This window comes from Oratosquilla oratoria, chromosome 4 (genome assembly GCF_046742065.1).
Source record: "Oratosquilla oratoria isolate Oo_2021 chromosome 4, ASM4674206v1, whole genome shotgun sequence".
In the NCBI taxonomy this organism is placed as follows: Eukaryota; Metazoa; Arthropoda; class Malacostraca; order Stomatopoda; family Squillidae; genus Oratosquilla; species Oratosquilla oratoria.
Genome location: NC_134780.1, coordinates 42,418,955 through 42,441,104, shown reverse-complemented (window position 1 = coordinate 42,441,104; position 22,150 = coordinate 42,418,955). Strand labels below are relative to the sequence as shown.

The window sequence follows — 22,150 nt, the reverse complement described above, 5'->3', positions numbered from 1 at the left end:
ATTTAAGTCTATCCAAAAAGCCTCCCTTTCTCCTACACTACCAGGTCCATATGCACTTACAAAAACATAAGAACATAAGAATAAAGGAGACTGCAAGAGACCATAAGGCCTACACTAGGCAGCTCTCCATCTGTACCTTTCCCAGTTTCACCTTCATCCACATTAACCTTGAAGAAACCTCCTTCCACTACACACACACACACACACACACACACTTTCAACGAACGGACGGCTTGAAGAACGTTCTGAAGAAAAGTGCAGATTGTGGATCCCAACGCAAAGAGAAGTGCCTTTTTGTATTTACAGGGTGGGGGGGAAATTGCTCGTGGGGTAGTGGGAAAGTAAGGAAAGAGGAGAAGGGGAGGGATTGCTGGGGAAATGGAAGGAAATGAGGAAGTAGAGGACTTGGCCCAAACAGACCGCCGAAAAGTAAACAAGCGACCGCAAGACCAGCTGGAAGACGACGAAATGTCTAATAAGAATGTAAAGATTAGAAGTATAGATAGGAGCAATACAGTAGAAAGTGATGAGAATATTTTCAAGGGATTTAAAGAGGGTGGGGGGGACACAAACCCCCCCCCCCCGACTGACAAGACTAGAGGAGAAGGTTGATAAGGTGATCGAGGACTTGGAGCGTAGGTTCGGTAATGTTGACAGTATGATACGAAGAATTGAAAAATTGGAAGAACTAGAGAGGGCGAACAAAAACTTAACTAAGGAAATTGAAGAATTAAAACAACAGTTAAAAGAAGTAAAAGATGAGAATAAAGTCTTAAAGGAGAATAATATGGAGAACAAGGAGGGTTGGAAAAAAATTCATGAAAATAGCAAGGTTGCATTCACTGACATAATCAGACAGCAAATGAATGAACAAACTGAAAACTCAGTTATTAAAGTGATGAGACAGAAGGAGAATATAGTAAGAGACTTAGCAGACAAAAAGAAATGTATAATTATATTAGGAATGGAAGAGAAACATAACCCAGATAGAACCACAAGAATCAAAGAGGAAAATGAAAAAGTAAGAAATTTACTAGAATTAGTTCAGGAAGATGAACCAGAAATAATGAAACAAATCGAAGAGAAATTCAGACTAGGGAAATATAGTACAGACAAGACCAGACCAATCAAGATTAAATTCAGGTCACAAACTACGGCTGAGAATATCTTATCCAAAACAGGGAAACTAGCAACAAGTGAACAATATAAAAAGGTATGGATAAAAAGGGAAATGAATAAAGAGGAAAGAGAGGAAGAAAAACAGAAAAGACTTGAAGCAAAGGAAAAAAACGAGATAAGAACGGAGTCAGAAAAAGAGAGATTCTATTGGAGAGTAGTGAATATGAAACTGAAGAAAGTCGACATAAAAGAGAAAAACAAAAGGGGAAACAGAGAACACAATGGAAGTGACAGAAAACTAAGAGTGTCTTACACAAATATAGATGGATTAATAACAGGATTGAATGAACCGAATGATTATTTGAAAGAAAAAGAACCAGACATAATGGGAATTGTAGAAACAAAATTAAAAGGTCCACTACCACCCAACAGTGTAGGACATGATGCATATAATTATTGGATTAGAAACAGAGTGAAAAAGGAAGGGGGTGGAGTTATGTTCCTGACTAAGAAGGATATAAACGTGAAGGGTGTCACATATGGAAAGAATACAGTAGAAATGATAATGATGGAAGTAGAAGACAGAGATAAGAAGAACAGAAAGTTTGTGATAAATTATGTGCCCCCAAAAACAGCCTCATGGGAAGAGAGTGAACATAAAAGTATGTTAGAAGACACAAAGATAACATTAAACAAGATAATGGAAGAGGGAGGAAGAATAGTTATAATGGGCGACTTTAATTGCAAAGAAATCTGCTGGGAAGAAATGACAGTAAAGGGTGGAGACGGCTCATGGGGAAACGCTCTACTCGAGATGGTTACTGACCATACAATGACACAATGGATACAGGAGAACACTAGGTATAGAAATGAAGAAGAGCCATCGAAACTAGACCTAGTAATTACATCCGAACCTAGAATAGTGGACAAAATTGAATATAAAACACCAATAAGTAAAAGTGACCACGTATTGATTGAACTGGAACTTAATGAAGAAAAATATATGAAAAGAAATGAACAATACAGAAAAGGAAGAATGATGTATGAAAAAACAAACTTTGATAAAATAAGAGAATTCTTTCAACAAGAAAACTGGGAAGAAATATACAAAGAAGAAACAACAGTAGAAGAGAAATGGAATATTTTGACAAAAATTTACAAAAAAGGAGTGGAAAAGTATGTCCCAAGACAAAAACAAGAAAAAGAATATGTAAAATGCTGGTACAACAAAAGTTGTAGGGAGTTAAAAGACAAAAGAGACAAAGCCTGGACCAGATGGAAAAAAGACAGAAGACCTGAAAAATGGAAAATATATACCTGCTATAGAAATGAATATGTACAAATGTGCAGAGAGGAAAAGAGAAAATATGAAAAAGATATCATAGAAAAGTGTAAAGATCAACCGAAACTATTCTACAGATTTGTAAACAATAAACTGAAAAACAAACAAGACTTGGAGAAATTAAGACAGGAGGGAGTTGAATACACTGAGGAAATGGAAATGGCGGAAATTATGAACAAACATTTTAAATCAGTGTTTACAAGGGAGAACATACAACCTGAAGAGAACGAATGGAAAGAGAAAGTCCCCCCTATGGAAGAAATAAAAGTAACAAAGAATGAAATATTAACACACTTGAGTAATCTTGATGTCAGAAAATCGCATGGACCAGATGAAATAGCAAACTGGATACTAAAAGAATGCAGGAATGAACTGGCAGACAAAATACATAGCATACTAAATAGTTCCTTGAAAGAAGGAAAAGTTCCAGAAGATTGGAAAAAAGCAAACATAGTACCTATATACAAAGGAGGAAATAAAGAAGAACCTACCAACTATAGACCAGTCTCTCTAACAAGTACAATAGCAAAAATTTGTGAAAGAATTATCAAAAGTAGATGGGTAAAATATTTAGAAAAAAACAAAGTGTTAAATCCAAGGCAATTTGGATTCAGACAAGGACGATCATGCGTCACCAATTTAATATGTTTCTATTCAAGACTAATAGATATAATACAGGAAAGAGATGGATGGGCGGACTGTGCATTTTTAGATCTAAAGAAAGCTTTTGACAAAGTACCACATAAGAAGTTGCTTAAGAAATTAGAAACTGAAGGAGGAATACAGGGCAAACTACTAAATTGGATGGAGGACTTTTTGCAAGAAAGAAAAATGAGAGTAGTGATAAGAAACCAGCACTCAAAATGGGATGAAGTAATAAGCGGTGTTCCGCAGGGAACAGTTCTGGCCCCAATAATGTTTGCTATATATATTAATGATATGGATGAAGGAATAGAAAGCTATATGAGCTTCTTTGCAGATGATGCAAAACTACTGAAAAGAGTGAAAACTGAAGAGGATTGTGAATCACTACAGAGAGATCTAAATAAAGTACAAGAATGGAGTAGGAAATGGGAGATGGAGTTCAATACAAAAAAGTGTAGTATAATGGAATTTGGAAAAAGCAAAAACAGAATAACAGGAGCATATAAATTGGGAGAAGAAGGAATAAAAAAAGTAGAAAATGAGAAGGACCTGGGAGTCATTGTTATGAATAATATGTCACCTGAGAAACATATAAATAAGATTTTCGGAGAGACTTATAATCTAATAAGAACAATCAAAGTTGCATTTACATACCTGGATGAAGAAATGGTGAAGAAAATCCTAATCACCCTGATAAGACCAAGATTGGAATATGCAGCAACGATATGGTCACCAAGTACAAAAAAATGTATAAAAAAACTTGAAAGAATACAAAGAGCAATTACAAAACTGGCACCAACACTCTCAAAACTATCATATGAAGAGAGACTAGAAAAACTTGAACTACAGACACTAGAGCAAAGAAGAGAGAGAGGAGATTTGATAGCTATTTACAGAATCATGAAAGGCATAGAAATTACTGATAGAAAGAATCTGATAAAATGGGATGACAGAAATACAAGAGGACACGGAAAGAAAATAAAAAAAGACAGCTATAGAAGAGATTTGAAAAAGAACAGCTTTCCTCACAGAGTAATAGACAGTTGGAACAAGTTAGATGAGAAAGTGGTGTGTGCAAAAACAATACATGAATTTAAAAATAGTTTAGATAAAATGAGATATGAAGACGGGACCCCACGAGCATAGCTCCCCTTCCCGTAAAATACTAGGTAAATACACACACACACACACACACAAACACACTATATTTGCTATCAACTCTCTAGACACATCTCCACCATCAACTCTCCACTACTATTTTTCCCTGGAACTCCACACTTTTCAACCACTCTGTTGGTTCCTTTCCTCCCCTAGCATTAAGGTTTCCCAATACCACTACATTGACATTTCTCCCTAGACCTTTTATGCACACATTTAAATCTATCCAAAAAGCCTCCCTTTCATCTACATTCTGATCACTACCAGACCCATATGCACCCACATCTCCCTTCCTAGTTTCACCTTCATCCACATTAACATTGAAGAAACCTTCCACTCCACTAAATACGTACCTATCTCTTCACTTACTAATATAGCCACTCCTTCTCTCCCTTATCCTCTCTTCACTCCTGACATCCTCCCAACTACACTTCCAAACTCGCACTCACCCCTCCCTTTCAACTTAATTTCACTCAATACCAGCACATCCATCTTTCTTCTCACAGACATACTGCCTATCTCTTCCCTTTTACTCTCATCTGTACCACATCCATGCACATTAAAGTACCCAAACATTAAAGTACATACATACATACATACATATACCAAGGCTTTTTCCCCCTTCCAAGGGAGGTAGCCAAAAAGGGGAAGGCAGACATACTGCCTATCTCTTCCCTTTTACTCTCATCTGTACCACATCCATGCACATTAAAGTACCCAAACATTAAAGTACATACATACATACATATACCAAGGCTTTTTCCCCCTTCCAAGGGAGGTAGCCAAAAAGGGGAAGGCATAAAAACACTCCCACCCATTTCATCCCTAAATACACTCCACACCCCTCCCACCCTTCCTCTCATCTGAGCACCTCCTGGATGACGGGTCATCCCTGCACCCTGCCCACCGCCCTGGGTCAGAAGCAGTGTCGCAAGACACAGTACATCCACAGCAAGGCCGCTTCATTTAATCGGCGACCCCCCCTCTCCGTCCCCCTTTGCATATAAGGCGAGGACGGGGAGAAATCCCTTCGGGCTGCGTCAAAATTTACTCACACATACTACCCCACCCCCCACTTCCCCGCCCATTCCTCCTCATGCAGTCAGAACATCATCCATATACAACCATTCTCCACTCACCTCTGTCTTCCGTCCTCTCCCTTCCTTCCTCAACAGACATTCCCCTCTTCCCCAAAGCCCCCTTCACATTAAAGTACTGGTTGTAAAACTCCTCTCAGACCCTCTTATACCTTTATTTTACTTATATATATATATATATATATATATGTATATGTGTATAGAAATGTCCCCTGTGGGGCTACAGGGAGAAGGATGCCTAGTCCTATCCCAATCCTGTTTTTGTCGCCTCATACAACTCAAGTGGAAAGACTTTGTGGCAGTATTCTTTTCCCCCACCACAGGGTTCAGCAAAATGAGAAAATGAATATTCAGAGAAATGGTACAGGACAGTAACAAGAGTGGGAGGACAGGATAATGGAGGGACAGTTGCAGTATAATAAAGTATCATTATTTCTCTATGAATAGAGATTTCTATCAGACAAAATGATGTGTGGCTCTAGTCCGTAAGGGTGCTCCATATAGACCCAAAAGTATCAGCTGCATGCTACCTAGTAGCTTTTAACCCCACAGTAACATGTAGCCAATACCCCAGACGGAGCATTATTATGACTGAGAGTAAAAGAGAACAAGTAATACAGTAGTGACTTTATATTCTGTAATGCGAGTAGTGTGATGTATCATACATATGGTAGCCTATGTTATGAGGTGTGAGTGGGTATACGAGAATGCTGGCATAGCCATCTTGATTATATTTAATTTGTAGTTGTGTATGGATGATACATAAAAAGGCATAAAATCAATCCCACCCATTAGAGGGAGTGGGTGGGTGATGGGGGGTGAGAGAGTATGTGTGAGAAATAAATTGATGCAGCCTGAAGGGATTTCTCCCCATCTCCTTGTCTGTATGAGGGGATGGAGAGGGAGGTAGTGCCGATTGGTATATGTATGTATGTGTATATATAAATACCAATGGTTTTTTCTCCCATACAAGGGAGGTAGCCAAAGTCAAAAGGCATAATTCGACTCCCACCCATTTCATCCCCACCCTTTCCCATTCATCACCCCCATACTGATTATGCAAACAGTACTTAAAACCTTTGACTTAGATTAAATGAAGTAAAGGAAACAAAACAAGATATATGAATTGACCTTTTTACTTTTGTGATTTTGCAGTGGCGTTGGAGCAATGGAAATTGTCGCAATGGACATGAAGTTGCGAGGAATGTATATTGCAAGGCAACTCAGCTTCCATGGAGTAGCCTTCCGAATTGAGGAAGTCCCTTTAGATGAGGACTTTAAATATATGTATGATGAATCTGTTAAGTTGGTGAGTAATTGATATAATTTTAACAGGTTGAGCACATATGGCACTAGACAATCTTTAGATATCATGGATATGTTTTGCTAGGGTATTCCAGACATCAAATTACATTTTTTATACAGCAAGGCTTGGATGGGAGGGTTTGTTAAATTGCTCGTAATGTGTATGAAGAGGGTGTGTACCTTAACTTGGCCAGCCCCATCTTAAGGGAGGTCTTTGGTGTATATGGAAACATAGTTAAGTGAAGTCCCTTTTAGTCGTTTATGCTCAGTGAGGTGTGGATCTGTTGTCCAATAGTATATACAGATACTCCTCGTTTAACGACCTACTCGGTTAGCGACAACGCGGAGTTAGGACAGGCTTTATGACAGACGTTTAACATAAATCTCCCGAAGTTACGACGTCGTGTACGATAATTAAGTTGGCTGAGGAAAATTTGTATGATGTTATAATTGAACTTGTACGGTGGATATTATCTGTGAGGTAAAATGTTCTGAAGCTTAGGTCTACATTACCATCCTGCAAGCTGCAAAAACTACCTGGGGTACAGTATATACCGGTAGTGGTAAATTTTTAGTTTCGACCATGGGCGCAATATAGCAATAGAAAATTAATTATTAATTTTGTAAATTATGTATCAAAGTAATATGCAATTTTGTGAGCGGGAAAAAAAAGGTGCTAAAACAAATTTCGTAAGTAACGAAGTCATGTCGGACGAATGGTACACTATGTTTGTTATGATAGATGCCGATGTCGAAGAAATAAAAGGATGATGAATTCGTCTAACCTAAACTAAACTAACCTGACCTGTGTTTGATAAATCATTACCTGCAAATTAAATGTCATCCGGCTCGTCCTCGTTGTCGTCGCCGTGAGAGACGTTGGCAGACGACAAGATGGCGTCCCAATCCTATGCTACCGACTTCGTTCATTAGCATATTTTCTTGTAGCATGGTATTTTTTACTTTCATTTCCGCCCACAAAATTGCATATTACGTTGATATATTTTAATTTACAAAATTAATAATTAATTTTCTATTGCTATATTGCGCCCATGGTCGAAACTAAAAAAAATACCCCGGTATTCAATATGGAATGTCAGCATACGCGGATTTGGTCATATACGGTAATTTCAGGAACCTAACCACCGTAAATAAAGCTTTAATGTACTGTATAAAAGAGGGAAAATACATGAAAATAAAGATACATGTATTGCTGGACATTGTACATACAGTACATGTACATATAGTATACACTTTCGCTTAACGACGGTGAAGCCGGTCCCAATTGTCGTCGTTAAACGAGGAGTGCCTGTATTTTATTTGATATGTGTAGGCCTTCTGCTTGAAATTTCATCAAGTGGGGTAAGAATGCCACCACTATTTCCCATGTGTACAATAAAAGGCATCCAAATTTGTTGTAATTAAGGAACTAGAGATCATCTGTTCTATACATCTCTACTGCACAAGGTGTGCAGAGATGGTGTATGGAACAAGGAGGACAGGAGGAAATAGAAGGAAGGGTAGTGAGTAGTGGGATGAGAAGCAAAGAAGGTTATAGAAGAGAAGCAGCAAGCATTCGCAAATTGGTTACAAAAGATGATGAGAGAATCATATGAGAGGTACAAAGAAAAGAAAAGAGAAGTAAAGCATAAGATAAAGGAGGCAAAGAGGAGACCAGATGTGAAATGGGGTAAGAGTATGACAGAAAATATGGAATGTAATAAGATGTTTTGGAAAGAAATTAAGAGAGGAAGAGGAGGCAAATCAAGTAGAGAAGAAAAGGTAAAAGGTGTAGATGGAGAAAATGACATGATGAGTGAGGAAAATGGAGGAGAATTAAGGAAAGATGAGGTGAAGGCTGTTGTTAAGATGATAAGAGCAGGTAAACCTGGGTTGGATGGATGTCATACAGAATGTCTGAAAAAGGGAGGTACAGTGATGGTGAACTGGCTGATGAGCTTATTTAGTGTTTGTTTAAAAGAGGGTAGAGTGCTGGAAGACTGGAGGAGTGCCAGTATAGTTCCACTTTACAAGGGAATGGAGGACAAGTGTAAGTGTAGCAGTTTCAGAGGGATCAGTTTGTTGAGTGTTATTGGGAAGGTTTATGGGAGTGTTTTGATTGAGAGGATTAGGAGAGGAACAGAGGGAGCAATTGGTGAGGAACAATGTGGGTTTAGGATCAGATTTTTGTAGTAAGACAGACATGTGACAAAGTTTTAGGAAAAGGTTAGGATGTTTTTTGGGCCTTTTATGGATTTGGAAAATGCTTATGACAGGGTAGACAGGAAAGCACTGTGGGAGGTATTGCAGATATATGGGATAGGAGGAATGCTGTTAAGAGCTGTCTAGAGTTTTTACGAGAGTAGTAGAACTTGTGTTAGGATTAGAAATGGAGAGAGTGAGTGGTTTGAGGTAAAGATGGGACTTTGTCAGGGATGTGTTCTGTCACCTTGTTCAATTTATACATGGATAGTGTGGTGTGAGGGGTAACTGCAAAGGTAATGGGTCAGGGATTGTAGATGGTTAAAGTAAATGGAGAGTAGTGGGAGATAAGCAGGATCAGAGGAGGGATTGAGGAAGTTAATGACAGAGTTTAGGAAGGTGTTTGAAAAAAGGAAGTTGAAGATAAATGTAAGGTGATGAGATGTTTAAGGAGAGAAAGTGGCAGTAAACTGGAAATGAGTATTAAGGGAGAGAGACTGGAGAAAGTGGATAGTTTTGGATACTTGGGTGTAAGTGTGGTGGGAAAGGGAGTAGTGGAGGTGAAGGTAGAATGTAGATTGAGAGAAACAAGTAAATGCCTTGGTGGTTTAAAAGATGTAATGAGAAATAGACATCTGGGAATGGATGCTAAGAGGAGATTGTATGAAGGAGTGATTGTGTTGACAAAACTATGGGGCAGAAACATGGATAGAGATAGAGAGGAGTTTGAATGTATTTGAGATGAGGTGCCTGTGAAGTATAATAGGGGTTACTAGGTTGGGTAGAGTGATAAACGAGGAGGTGAGGATGAGAATGGGAGGTGGAAAGGGAGTTGGGAGATAGGGTTGATGAAAGAGTATTGGGATGGTTTGGACACATGAAAAGAATGAGTAAAGGAAGATTAGTAAAAGGTGTGGAAGGCAGAGGTAGAAGGAGTGAACATGAGAGGGTGATTAAGGATGAAATGGGTGTGGTAAAAAGGGACATTGGGAAAGAGGGGTATGTCTTTTGAGGAAGGATGAAAAGACAGAAGATATGGGTGAATGGAGAATGGTTGTGCATGGATAAAGCTATGATGCATGAAAGGGAGTGGGGGGTAGGTGGGTGAGGGAGTATCTGTGAAAAATAAATTGATGCAGCCTGAAGGGATTTCTCCCCATCTCCTTTTCTGCATGAGGGGATGGAGAGGGGGGTATTGCCAATTAAATAAAACGGCCTTGCTGTGGATGTGGTGACTTGCAACACTGCTTCTGGCCCAGGGTGATAGCAAGATGCAGGAATGACCCATCATCCAGGAGGTGCTAAGATGGGAGGGAAGAGGGGTGGGTAAGTGGGAGTGGAGGATGTGGGGATGAAATGGGTGGGAGTTGATTTTATTCTTTTGTTTTTTGGCTACCTCCCTTGTAAAGGGGGAAAAGGCTTTGGGATACATATGTATGTGTATGTTAAGAGTCAAGGCTTCCTTTGACTTGGCCAATCCCATATCAAGAAGAAAAATCCCAATTTTAAGTAACAGAATTTTAAAGCCATCCACTTCCACAGGGTAAAAAAAAAAAGTGGAATTCTTCTTTAGGGTGCTACATTGTTGAGGTGTTGGGGATTTTGAGAGTCTAATGTATGTCTCTCTTATTTACAGTGGGTTGAAGCCCGTCAAAAGTTCCAAGAAGCTTCCGAATTAATAAATGCAGAAAAGGGCATGAAAAAGTCCATGTGGGGACAGTTTTGGTCATCACATCAACGTTTTTTCAAATATCTCTGTATTGGTTCAAAGGTAAGTTGTTAAAGGAATTGAGACAGTAGCGTTGTGGGAATGACAAATTACAGATTATAACCCTACAAATAATAGTAACCAAATGATTTATCCAATTTTTTCTTTTTTATATGTATATAATACCTACATAGGTATTTTTACATGTGTGCACATGTGCATGTATATAAACGCTCTCCTCGTACTCCCATCTCTCTCAGTCTATGTCTCTCCTCTTCTCTTTCTCTCACCCACACACTTAAAGTTGTTACCTCGCTTTCTTTCACTTGACCTTGACCATTACCTCGTCATTTCACACAGAAAATAAAAGAAGCATAACTTTGGAGTGTGTGCATATATGATTTTATATACATAAACTTTTGAACGTAAATAGGCATTTGTTTAAACTATATTAAAATGCAGACTTGATTGTAAGATACAGACTAGAACTTGTTTTGTTTAGGTGGATCATGCAGTGCGTGTGTCCCGTGATGCTGTCAAGACAAATCGTTGTGTTGTCATTGGTCTTCAGTCCACCGGGGAAGCACGAACACTTGAACAGCTCGAGAAGGATGATGGCGAGCTGTCCGACTTTGTTTCTACAGCAAAGGGTCAGTTTGTGTGTACTACTCACTCATTTGATTACTAAATAAATCTACTTGTAAATCATATCATCACCATTACTATAATTTGGGACTAGCACTGGGCACTGTATAAGGTTTTTTGGAATGAATGATAATTATTGTCTCAACTTTCATTTACTCGAAACACAGCCCCATAGAGTCCTCAGGCTTGCCTGTAGATGTCAAGATTAAAACATTAGATTATTGTTTGTGTTATATTAGTGTGTGACTATTTCTTTTCTTTGGATTGTTTTTTGTGTTGTATTTGTTTGTGACTCATATCAATAGTTTGAAAAAAGGAGCAATTCCTATTTGTAAGCTCTATGTCTGAAGATGGAGAATGTGGAGTCAAATTTAGTGATAAAGTACCATGGTCCTGGTCCAGGAAATAAGTATCACTCCTAAGGAGCCAACACCTCCAGACATAGGTAAAGGGGTTAGGTTTTGAAGAGAGGTAGAAGGGAAGTGATCCTCTCTAATGTCTTTCTGATAGGACCACCATATGCAGTTACATGTTGGATCCCTTGGGATGGATATTGCGGAAGATCATTTGTTCACTACACATCTACAGCACCTATCCGCATCCTTGTCTTCACTTTAAGATTTAGATCTGTTGACTAGGCTCAAGATATACGTACAAATGCACATGTATACATACAATCATACTAACATTTGTATGTACATACTACCACCACCCATCACTTCTCTTTGATTACTCACCCACAACATTTTCTCTCCTTTCATTCCTCACTGGTATGCCACACTTCCCAATTGTTCCTTCCATTAGCTCGTTTACTCTTGACCTTTAAATCCCCAAGACAACTACATTCACTTTCAATCCAAAATACTGCACACTCGTTTATTTTATTCCAAAACTTTTCTGTCTTCCCTACTTTTTTTACAACCAGGGTCATATACACTCACAACATTCATACTTCCATGCTCATACTCATTTTACCCACACTATCCTTGATGGAATGAACCAGCTTCAGTTGTTGGACCCTGCTGTGAGATGCATTGCTTCTGTCCCAAAGAGTGGGTGGGGAACGGATGGCCCATTATCCACAAGGAGTGTGAGATGGGTGGAATGTGTTTGCATGCCTAGACTGGTTACCTCCTTTATGAAGAAAGAAAGAAAGAAAAAAATATTTGGTATATGGATAGATCCTTGATGGACACTTTCTCCCATTTAACTGTACGCATACATCTCATCACCTACCAACAGAATCACTCCTTCCCTTCTTGGCTTGTTTTCCACTCCTGATGCCCTACCCTTCGAACTCACCTATCCCTTTTAGTATAATTTAACTCATTGCCAACATGTCCATCTTTCCTCTCAGAAACATAACACCAATCTCCTTTATGCCCTTACATGTTCATATCACTTCACATTCAGAGACCTAATTACTAAGGTTTGGGTCGGAGTGTTCATTGAAGACCCTCATTTCCCTAGACATTTGTAGGAGAAAATTGCATGGGAATAAGTAGAAACTTAGATTTGGTAATTGGGAAATTAGTGATAGTAAAAACAGGCACAGCAGAAGCTAGGTCATTTAACCCATGTAAGTTTTCCATTGTTATCAAATTTCTATTTTCTTCCAGGTGTGTTGGAGTGTCTAGTAGAGAAACACTTCCCAGCTCCAGATCGTAATCGTATCAACAAGATTTTAGGAATCAATGAAACTAGTAAAGAATTCCAAGAAATAATGAATGAAGTCACAGGTGGTAACAAAAGAAAACCAGGTAAGGATAATTAAACACTACATGAAAATATAGGAATAATTCATACTTTTATATATATCAATGGCTTTTTCCCCCCCCTTAAAAGGGAGGTAGCCAAAAAACAAAGGCATAAAAACCACTCTCACCCATTCCATCCCCACATAATCCACTCCCATTCACCCTCTCCCTCCCTTTTGTCTTGGCTCTACCTGGATGACGGTTCATCCCTGCATCTCACCCACTGCCCTGAGTCATAGGCAATGTAGCAAGACACGCACATTGACAGCAAGTCCATTTCATTTAATCAGCAACCCCCCTCTCCATCTCATGCAGAAAAAGAGAAGATGGGGAGAAATCCCATCAGGCTGCATCAAAATATCATTCACACATACTCTCCTCCCCCTCCTCATATATTGGTGTTTGGAACAGGGTGTACCTTCATCCCTGATGGGCAGAGATGGGAGTAATTGAATGAGTAAGATGTGTACATGATGTGAATGAATGAAAGGGTGACATGGGTCAAAGGGGTTTTTCTACTCATTTGATCCATCAATTACTTGAAGAAATTGAGGAAATTGGCCACCATATAATGAAACGGTAGGGGTTAATGAACTTGTTGTGGGACCCCTTTTGTGAAAGTGCTGTACCTGCAGTGTAGCAGGAGACCAAGTTAGCTCTTCATCACTGTAGGTGCTGAGATAGAAGGGATATTGAATTGGTTTTAATGTGTATGAAATGGCCTTTAGTGTATCTGTATGATACCTACTGTATTGATTTCCATTAATTATCCTCTTATATTTTTGGTATTTCCTTTATTGATCATAGAAACGATTTTGATTATCCTGAAGTAAGGCTGATTTTAGATGGTCTTGTTTCCCTTACAGTAAGACAAGCAGCTCAGCGTGCCAAGAAGAGATATCAGGAGACACATTCAGACAATGAAGGAGATTCAGATTACGAAATGACCAGTAAGTATTGGAAGTAATTGTTTTTAAAATGAAAGACATAGGACATCTTTATTGTGGTGACATCATTTATTACTTGATTATGATGTTAGGCATAAACTTAACTACCCTTAACATTCTGAGGCTTTATTTTAAACATCATTGTTGTGGATGTATGTTTAAACTTAGTCGGGCTTAAGGGGTAAATTGTAAAGGAGTTCTAAAATTGGGGCTAGTCATATATGGCAAAATTGTAATTTCTTTAATGAGTATTTTTACTAATCAGAAAGAGTGATCAGATTTCATCTAATTCAACATTTTGATTTTTCAAGCTGGTCATGGACTAGGTAAATTGCAGCATTCTTAGCTTTAGTGTGCCCAATGTTGCTTAAAATGTTACAGGGAAGTTCAGAAACTGTATTTACATATAGTTTTGTTAATGTATAAGTCCTAAATAACATAATTTCAAAAGAAAAGATTTTTGGCATGGCACCTGTGGGTCACAATTGCATGATTCTGCTCTGTGCCCCATGTAGTATTAATCAATGCTGGTGTCAGCTCCCTAAGTAACACCAGATAGCCTAAATACTTATAGAAAACACTGAATTCATTCTTTGTTGCCCATAATGGAACACAATACAGACAACAGTATAATGTACCTTCAATTGGAGAGTCTCTGGGAAAGACTAATGGTTGGGGCCAGTTACTTGAGTCCAGTAAAATGGAGTAGGATGAATCTATGATGTTTATGTCCTTGATGCTTTAGGTTTAGCTTGTCTCGTTGGTTTTTCTGAATAGGCATTCTGTTTGTATTTGAAGGGGTGATAAGAAATTTTATTCCATCATATTGTAGTGGGTGAAAAGTCATCTCTTTCATCCCTTGGCAGTGGGCAGTGAACAAGGATGCTTGCTTTGGCTGGCTGGCTACCTCCCTTATAAGGGGGAAGAAGCCTATTTCTGTATAGATAGGTATTGTAGAATGTAAGGTTGATATATCGAGAAAGGATACATAGGTGTGTAAACAAATGAAGGTCCTTGGATTCCATGTCTGACAAGCTAGCCACACTCAAATGACAAGCTTAACCATTTTGTGGCAGTCTGCATCATGGCTTCTCAAAACTGTGTCTAGGGCTGTTTGTGAATAATGTCACACACAATGAAAATTAGTAGTAGATGATTGCCAAAGAAATGTCATGATTTCAAACCTTTTTGTATGTGGAATTTATGCGCTGAACTGGTAGCTGTAGCTGGTTTCTCAGGAACCGTGGGTTTGATGCAGATGTGAACTGGGGTGACAGGTGGATTGATTGATATGATTAGATTTAGCTTTGTTACAGAGAGGGTGGAGGAAGAAGTGTGCCCATACGATTGAAGAGGGCTGGAAGGGATGAAAATCTGCCTCAAAAAAAGTAATTGGAGTGCCATGAACAGTTGAAACTGTTATTAGAAAACTATAAGTCTTGGTGCTTTGGTGGAATACTTTGTGCAGTGCAGTTGAGTCCATTGACACCCATCCCAGTTTAACCCACTGACATTAACCCACTATCATTGACATATGTATATGTATGGCCTGGGATTCATCTTTGCTGAGTACCAAATACTTAGATGTCTTAAGCATATAAAGTGAGCAGCACTATTTACTCTGGTATTACTAGTGCTTTCCAGATTGGTAGCTCTGTCATTGCCCTTGCCTTTGATGCATTGCAGTACTTTGGTTACTTGTCTGGGTGTGTATGTGCTTCTGTGTGGATGTTTTGTATGGTAAAGAAGGTAGGTCGTCAGCTAATTTTTTGGCCATAGGAAAATTGAAAATAGAAGACAAAGGAGGGAAGTATGGAAGTACTGAAAATAAAATTGAATGACAAGGACAAAGAATATGAAAAGCTGAGGAGTGTGGGAGGTTGTGAGGGATAAAAGGTAAATAGGATTGGAAGAATAATGGGCATGTTTCAAGTGATAAAGTGCACAAAATATGGTATGTTAGATATGGAGGGAACAGAAGGAGGCAGCAGATGAGGAGATGAAGAAGTGAAGGCAGTGGTGGAAGAGAAAAAATGAATGCATGAGGAGAAGATGCAACTTAGAACTAGGGAAGCAGAGAGGCACAAGAAGCAAAATGCAAAGTGAGGGGGTAAAGAGAAAGGCAGATGTAAACTGGTGTAGGAGTTTGACAGGGAATATTAAAAAGAATGAGATGTTTTGGAAGAAAGTGAAGAGAGGTAGCAAGGAAAAACTAAACAGATGGACAGATATAAGTAATAAATGGAAGTAAAATCAATGAGGGGGAGAAGGTAGAGTATTTCAGGGAATTGTTGAATGTAGTTGTTAGGTAAGGATTGATTGTGGCAGTAGGCAATGCTAAGAAATTAACTGATCAATCTTATCTATCTATATACCAAGGGCTTCTTCCCCATTATAAGGGAGGTAGCTAAGTCAAAGCATGCACTCATTACACTCCCATCCACCACCCTTGTTTCCCTCTTATCTTAGGTCCTCATGGATGAATGGCCATTCCTGTCTCCTGCCCATTGCCTTGGTCAGAAGCAGTGCAGTAAGACACTGCACATCCACAACAGTGTTGCTTCACGTACATGGCAACTCTCACTCCTCATCTCCGAATGTGGAAAATATCATCCATGCACAACCATGCCCCCATCCTCCCCCTCCCTGTTCAACAGGCATCCCATGCTCAAAGCCCCTTTCACCCCGTCCATTCATTTCATCTTTGGTCGTCATCCCCCCAGTAACTGATGGGAGAAGAAAAAGACTAGGCTATAGGAATAAATGAGGTACAAAGAGCATGGAAAGTAATGAAAGCTGGTAAGACACCTGGGTTGAATGGGTGTCATGTGGAATATCTCACAAAGGGAGGAACTGATATAGTGGAATGGCTAGTGAGGTTGTGTGTGCTTAAGGGAGCTAAAATAAAAGTGAAAACAAATAGGTATGGAATGTGTGAAGGGTGGATTGCCTTGACTAGGCACCTCCCATATAAGGGGAAAAAGGCCTTTTTACATACATATGCCAAAGGCCTTTTCCACTTTACAAGGGAGAGGTAGTAAAAAAACAAAGGCATAAAATTCATTCCCACCCATTTCATCCCCACATACTCCACTCCTGTTTGCCCCCCTCCGTCCCTCTTATCTTGGCTTCTCCTGGATGAAGGGTCATCCCTGCATCTCTCCCACTGCCCTGGGTCAGAAGCAGTGTTGCAAGACACAACACATCCAAAGCAAGGCCGCTTCATTTAATTGATGATCCCCCCTCACCGTCCCCTCATGCAGAAAAAGAGAAGACAGGGAGAAATCCCTTCAGGCTGCATCAAATTATTTTTCACACATACTTCCTCTCACCCATTCCCCACCCACTCCCATCCATGCATCACCATCATCCATACACAACCACTCTCCATTCACCCCCATCTTCTGTCTTCTCCTGACCTTCCTCAAAAGACATTCCCCTCTTTCCCAATGCCCTTTTTACCACATCCATCCATCTCATCCTTGGTCGTCCCCTTATGTTCACTCCTTCCAACTCTGCCTCCCACACCTCTTTTACTAATTTTTTGTCACTCATTCCTTCCATGTGTCCAAACCATCCCAATACTCTTTCATCAACCCTATCTCCCAACTCCCTTTCCACTCCCGTTCTCCTCCTCACCTCCTCATTTCTCACTCTATCCAGCCTAGTAACCTCTATCATACTTCTCAGACACCTCATGTGAAACACATTCAAACTCTCTTATGTGTTTCTGCCCCATACAGTGCTGTCGGCATAATCACTCCATACAATCTTCTCTTAGCATCTATTCCCAAATATCTCTTTCTTATTACACTTTTTAATCCCCCAAGGCATTTACATGCTTCTCTCAATCAATGCAAGGGTAATGGGTCAGGATTGGAGATTGGAAATGAAAAAAAGTGGGAGATAAGCCAGTTGTTGTTTGTTGATGACACTGTGCTTGTGGTAGGATCAGAGAAGATTTAGAAAGTTAGTGACAGTTTGGGAATGTGTGCAAAAGAAGGAAGTTGATAAATGTGGGTAAAAGTAAGGTGATGATGAGACGCACAAGGAGAGAAAGTGGCAGCAGACTGGAAGTGATTATTAAGGGAGAAAGATTAGAGGAAGTGGATAGTTTTAGATACTTGGGTGCAAATGTGGCAGGAAAAGGAGAAGTGGAGGTAGAATGTAGATTGAGAGAAGCAAATAAATGCCTTGGTGGATTAAAAAGTATAATGAGAAATAGACATTTGGGAATGGATGCTAAGATGAGATTGTATGAAGGAGTGATTGTGCCAACAGCACTGTATGGGGCAGAAACATGGAACGTAAGAGATGAAAAGAGGAGTTTGAATGTGTTTGAGATAAGGTGCCTGAGAAGTATGATAGGGGTTACTAGGCTGGATAAAGTGAGAAACGAGGAGGGGAGTAGGAGAATGGGGGTGGAAAGGGAGTTGGGAGATAGGGTTGATGAAAGAGTATTGGGATGGTTTGGACACATGGAAGGAATGAGTGAAGAGAGATTAGTAAAAGAGGTGTGGAAAGCAAAGGTGGAAGGAGTGAACATGAGGGGGCAATCAAGGATGAGATGGATGGATAGGATAAAGGGTCATTGGGAAAGAGGGAAATGTCTGTTAAGGAAGGATGGGAGAAGACAGAAGATGGGTGAATAGAGAACGGTAGTGTATGGATGATACTGTGATGCACAAAAGGGAGTGAGTGGGTATGGTGGGAGGGGGGGTTGAAGGAGTAAACATGAAATAATAATTTGATGCAGCCCGAAGGGATTTCTCCCCATCTACATTTCTGCATGAGGGGAGGGAAAGGGGGGGGGGGTAGCCAATTTATGAAGCAGCCTTGCTGTGGACATGCTGTGTCTTTTGACACTGACTCTGACCCAGGGCAATGAGCAAGATGTAGGGATTACCTGTTATCCACGAAGAGCCAAGAGAAGAGGAAGGGAGGGGTGTAAATGGGAGTGGAGTATATGGAAATGGAATGGATGGGAGTGGATTTCATGCCTGTTTTTTTTGCCACCTCCCTTGTAATGGGGAAAAAGCCTTTGGTATATGTATATACTCTTACCCATTTCTTATCTGCTCTCCTCTTTGCCTCCTTAATGTTTTACTTCTCTTTTATTTGTACCTCACATATGATTCTCTTGTAATTTGTAATCTGTGAATGCTTGTTTCTTCTTTTGTACAACCTTTGCTTCCTCATCTCACCACTCATTACCCTTCCTTCTATTTCCTCCTGTCTTTTTCCCACACACCATCTATTACCTTGTGACTCCTTCTTTGAACCATCCCCATTCCTCCACTCTTAGTTATACTCTATCCTTAACTTCCACTCCTCTCTCAGCTATTTGTACTCTTTTTTTTCACATTTAAGCAGTTTACTCTAAGTATCTCCCTACCTTCTGTCCTTTTCCTCTATCTCCATCTATCCTCCACTCTCAGCTTACCTTCCACCAAAAATAATCTGATATTCCCTCACTCTCTCCCCTTAGAACATGTGCATCATTAACTCTTCCTACTATTCTCCTGTTTACCACTATATAGCCCATTAACACCCTATCTATCACTCATCCACCACCCTCTTTCATGTGTACTTATGCTTGAGTTTCTTCCTGAGCAATGTATTTGGTATCATCAGCTCTCTTTCTAGACACATCTCCACCATCATCTCTCCACAATTTTTTCCTGGAACTCCACACTTCCCAGACACTCTGTCTATTGGTTCATTTCCTACCCTAGCATTAAGGTCTCTGAATACCACTATATTGACATTTCTTCCTAAACCCTCAATGCACTCATTTAAATCTATTCAAAAAGTCTCCGTTTCTTCTATACTCTTCTCACTACCAGGCCCATATGCACTCACAAAAACCCATATCTCCCTTCCCAGTTTCATCTTTATCCATATTAACCTTGAAGAAACCTTCCACTTGTCCACATATTTGCTTCTCTCTTCGTTTACTAGTATAGCTGCCCCTTCCCTCCCTCATCCTCTCTTCATTCCTGAGACCCTCCCAACTACACTCCCAAATGCAAAATTGCCCCTCCCTTTCAACTTAGTTTCACTCATTGCCAACACATCTATCTTTCATCCATGCACATTAAAAGACCCAAACCTTAAGTTTTGGATTGGAAAACTCCCAGACCCTTGTATGCATTTGCTTTTTTTAGGAATGTCCCCTTTGGGGCTACAGGAAGAAGGATGCCTAGTCCTATCCCCATCCTATTTTTGTTGCTTTTTACAACTGAAGTGGGAATACTTAGTGGCAATATTCTTTTCCTCCATCACAGGGTTTGGCTGTATCATCTTTTAAACTATTCCAGGATTTGATGTATCTTCTTCCATTTGTTCCCATTACCCTGTGACACTTCCATCCCAAACCAAGAAATCTCTCAGTTTTATCCACTGACATGAACACTACCATTGGGTTCTCTTTTTCTTCTTTATTTCAATGATGGCAGGTTCGGTATGTTTTATCTGCAAGATTGGGAACCAATTTGGTCTCTTCTCTTTGAATTATGTTGATCTTGAGAGAGGGAGAGAATGTGTGTGTGTGTGTGTGCTTTGTTATTACAAGTGAGTTTTGTAACTAGTGCTAGTTTTCTTATCCAGTTATATAATTTTGCATCATGCATTGTTTTGTGACTGCCATGCATAGTAGATTTGTATGGGAAACCGAAGTATTGGAGTCTTGTTTTATGTCTTAAAGTAGTGTAATATGAGTAGCCCCCATTTAAAAAGAAATCTCTTGGAATGCATTGAGGCATGTTAGCTGGCAGTGGGCATGTGAAAACTTTGAAACTAGTTTCACTGTCGACCTGGGGTGGGTGGGTGGGGGTGAGGAACTTTGGTTCAGTTGGGGAGGGTGGGTTGTTAATGCCATTGCTAGTCCACATAGACACCCAAGAAGAGTTCTGGCTAAAATTGGACACATCCTTTATTACCCTCAGGAGAGCAGGGACATCATGCATAGGCAACTCCAGTTGTCACCACATAGATGAAATTATGAATGAACTATCAAAACAAAGAGGATAGAAAACGTGAGAGTAATGGGAAGTTAGATAATGAACTATAGTAGAAGTAGATCATGTTTTGATAGGAGGTAGTTAAGAGTTGGTGAACAATTTTTGGAATTAAAAGAAAAAATAAATATAAATAAGATTAAGATTATCCATGAGATAGGAAAAAGTGAAGGAGGTACCTTGATAATTTAATTCAATAATGATTAGATATATATGGATGCACATGAAAATAGGTAAATTAACATATCGGGAAGTAATACACAGGCTTAAATACAAGAAATATGGCTGGAGTGAAAGGAAATAATTGTTTCCTCAAGCTTTACTGATTGGGAACCCACAGCCTCATCAATCATCAAGCCCTCCAACAGATCTCTGGAAAGAAACATTAAGCTGTTGTTTGTATTGTATTAGTGTGGGACATTTCTTATGCCACAGGCTTACAGTAGTAGTAGGAGGAGGACAAGGAGAGCAGCTACTAGTTGTCACCCATTTTTGTGGAAAGGTTGAGGAAATAAGAATTGATCCTGGGCCCAGTAAAGAGACCAAATGTCAGCCCTTCAGGGCTGCACCTCTATATAGAAGTGAAGGTGTTGACAGGTTTTGAAGACAGTTTGGAGGGAGACCATTTTCTCTTTTACCATCCCCAAGACCACCTGTTATAGGTGTCATGTAGGGTAGAAATTTGGATAGTGTATAGTGGAGCTAGTCCTTATGGGAGCTACATTTTCAGTTCATTAGAGTGATAGAGAGTACCTTCTGCAAAGGAGGAAAATGTTGTATTAAGAAAATAGTTGGGAAGGAAAGGGGAGGAAAGTGGAAGAGAGACATTATGGGATGAAATAGAATTCTTATTCATGAAAGGAAAAGTTTTGAAAAGAGGAAGCAGAGGGGAGAGATTGATGTTCAAAGTGGTAGTATGTAGAGCTAGTCATGTATCATTTTCATCTCATTTGTCATGACTACTGCTATGAGCTGGTGAATGCTTTGCTTGAAGTGCATGGTAACATGGTCAGTGGTTGTAGAGAATCTGTATTCGTGAAAATTCTTTATTTATTTTATTTATTTATTTATTTTTATTATTATTTATTTATTTATTTATTTTAAGTTGATCAGTAGTTGATCTTTCCAGTAGTGGATTTTTGTGTAACCCATATTTTGGCAATGGAATATTTTAAGAATTATTGCAGGATGCACCAGTTCTTTGCT

The 22,150-nt window shown here is 39.5% G+C and overlaps 1 protein-coding gene across 4 annotated transcripts in view; it reads left to right on the top strand.

Moving 5' to 3' along the window:
• The window catches only part of sno (Protein strawberry notch), a 111,583-nt gene that overhangs the window by 54,822 nt on the left and 34,611 nt on the right, over nt 1-22,150 (top strand). For all 4 annotated transcript variants that reach the window (XM_076184093.1, XM_076184095.1, XM_076184092.1 and 1 more), the window contains 5 exons: nt 6,517-6,670; nt 10,505-10,639; nt 11,079-11,226; nt 12,841-12,981; nt 13,845-13,928. In XM_076184093.1, coding sequence (XP_076040208.1) covers nt 6,517-6,670; nt 10,505-10,639; nt 11,079-11,226; nt 12,841-12,981; nt 13,845-13,928 — 662 coding nt within the window. The remainder of the gene's footprint in view (nt 1-6,516; nt 6,671-10,504; nt 10,640-11,078; nt 11,227-12,840; nt 12,982-13,844; nt 13,929-22,150) is intronic.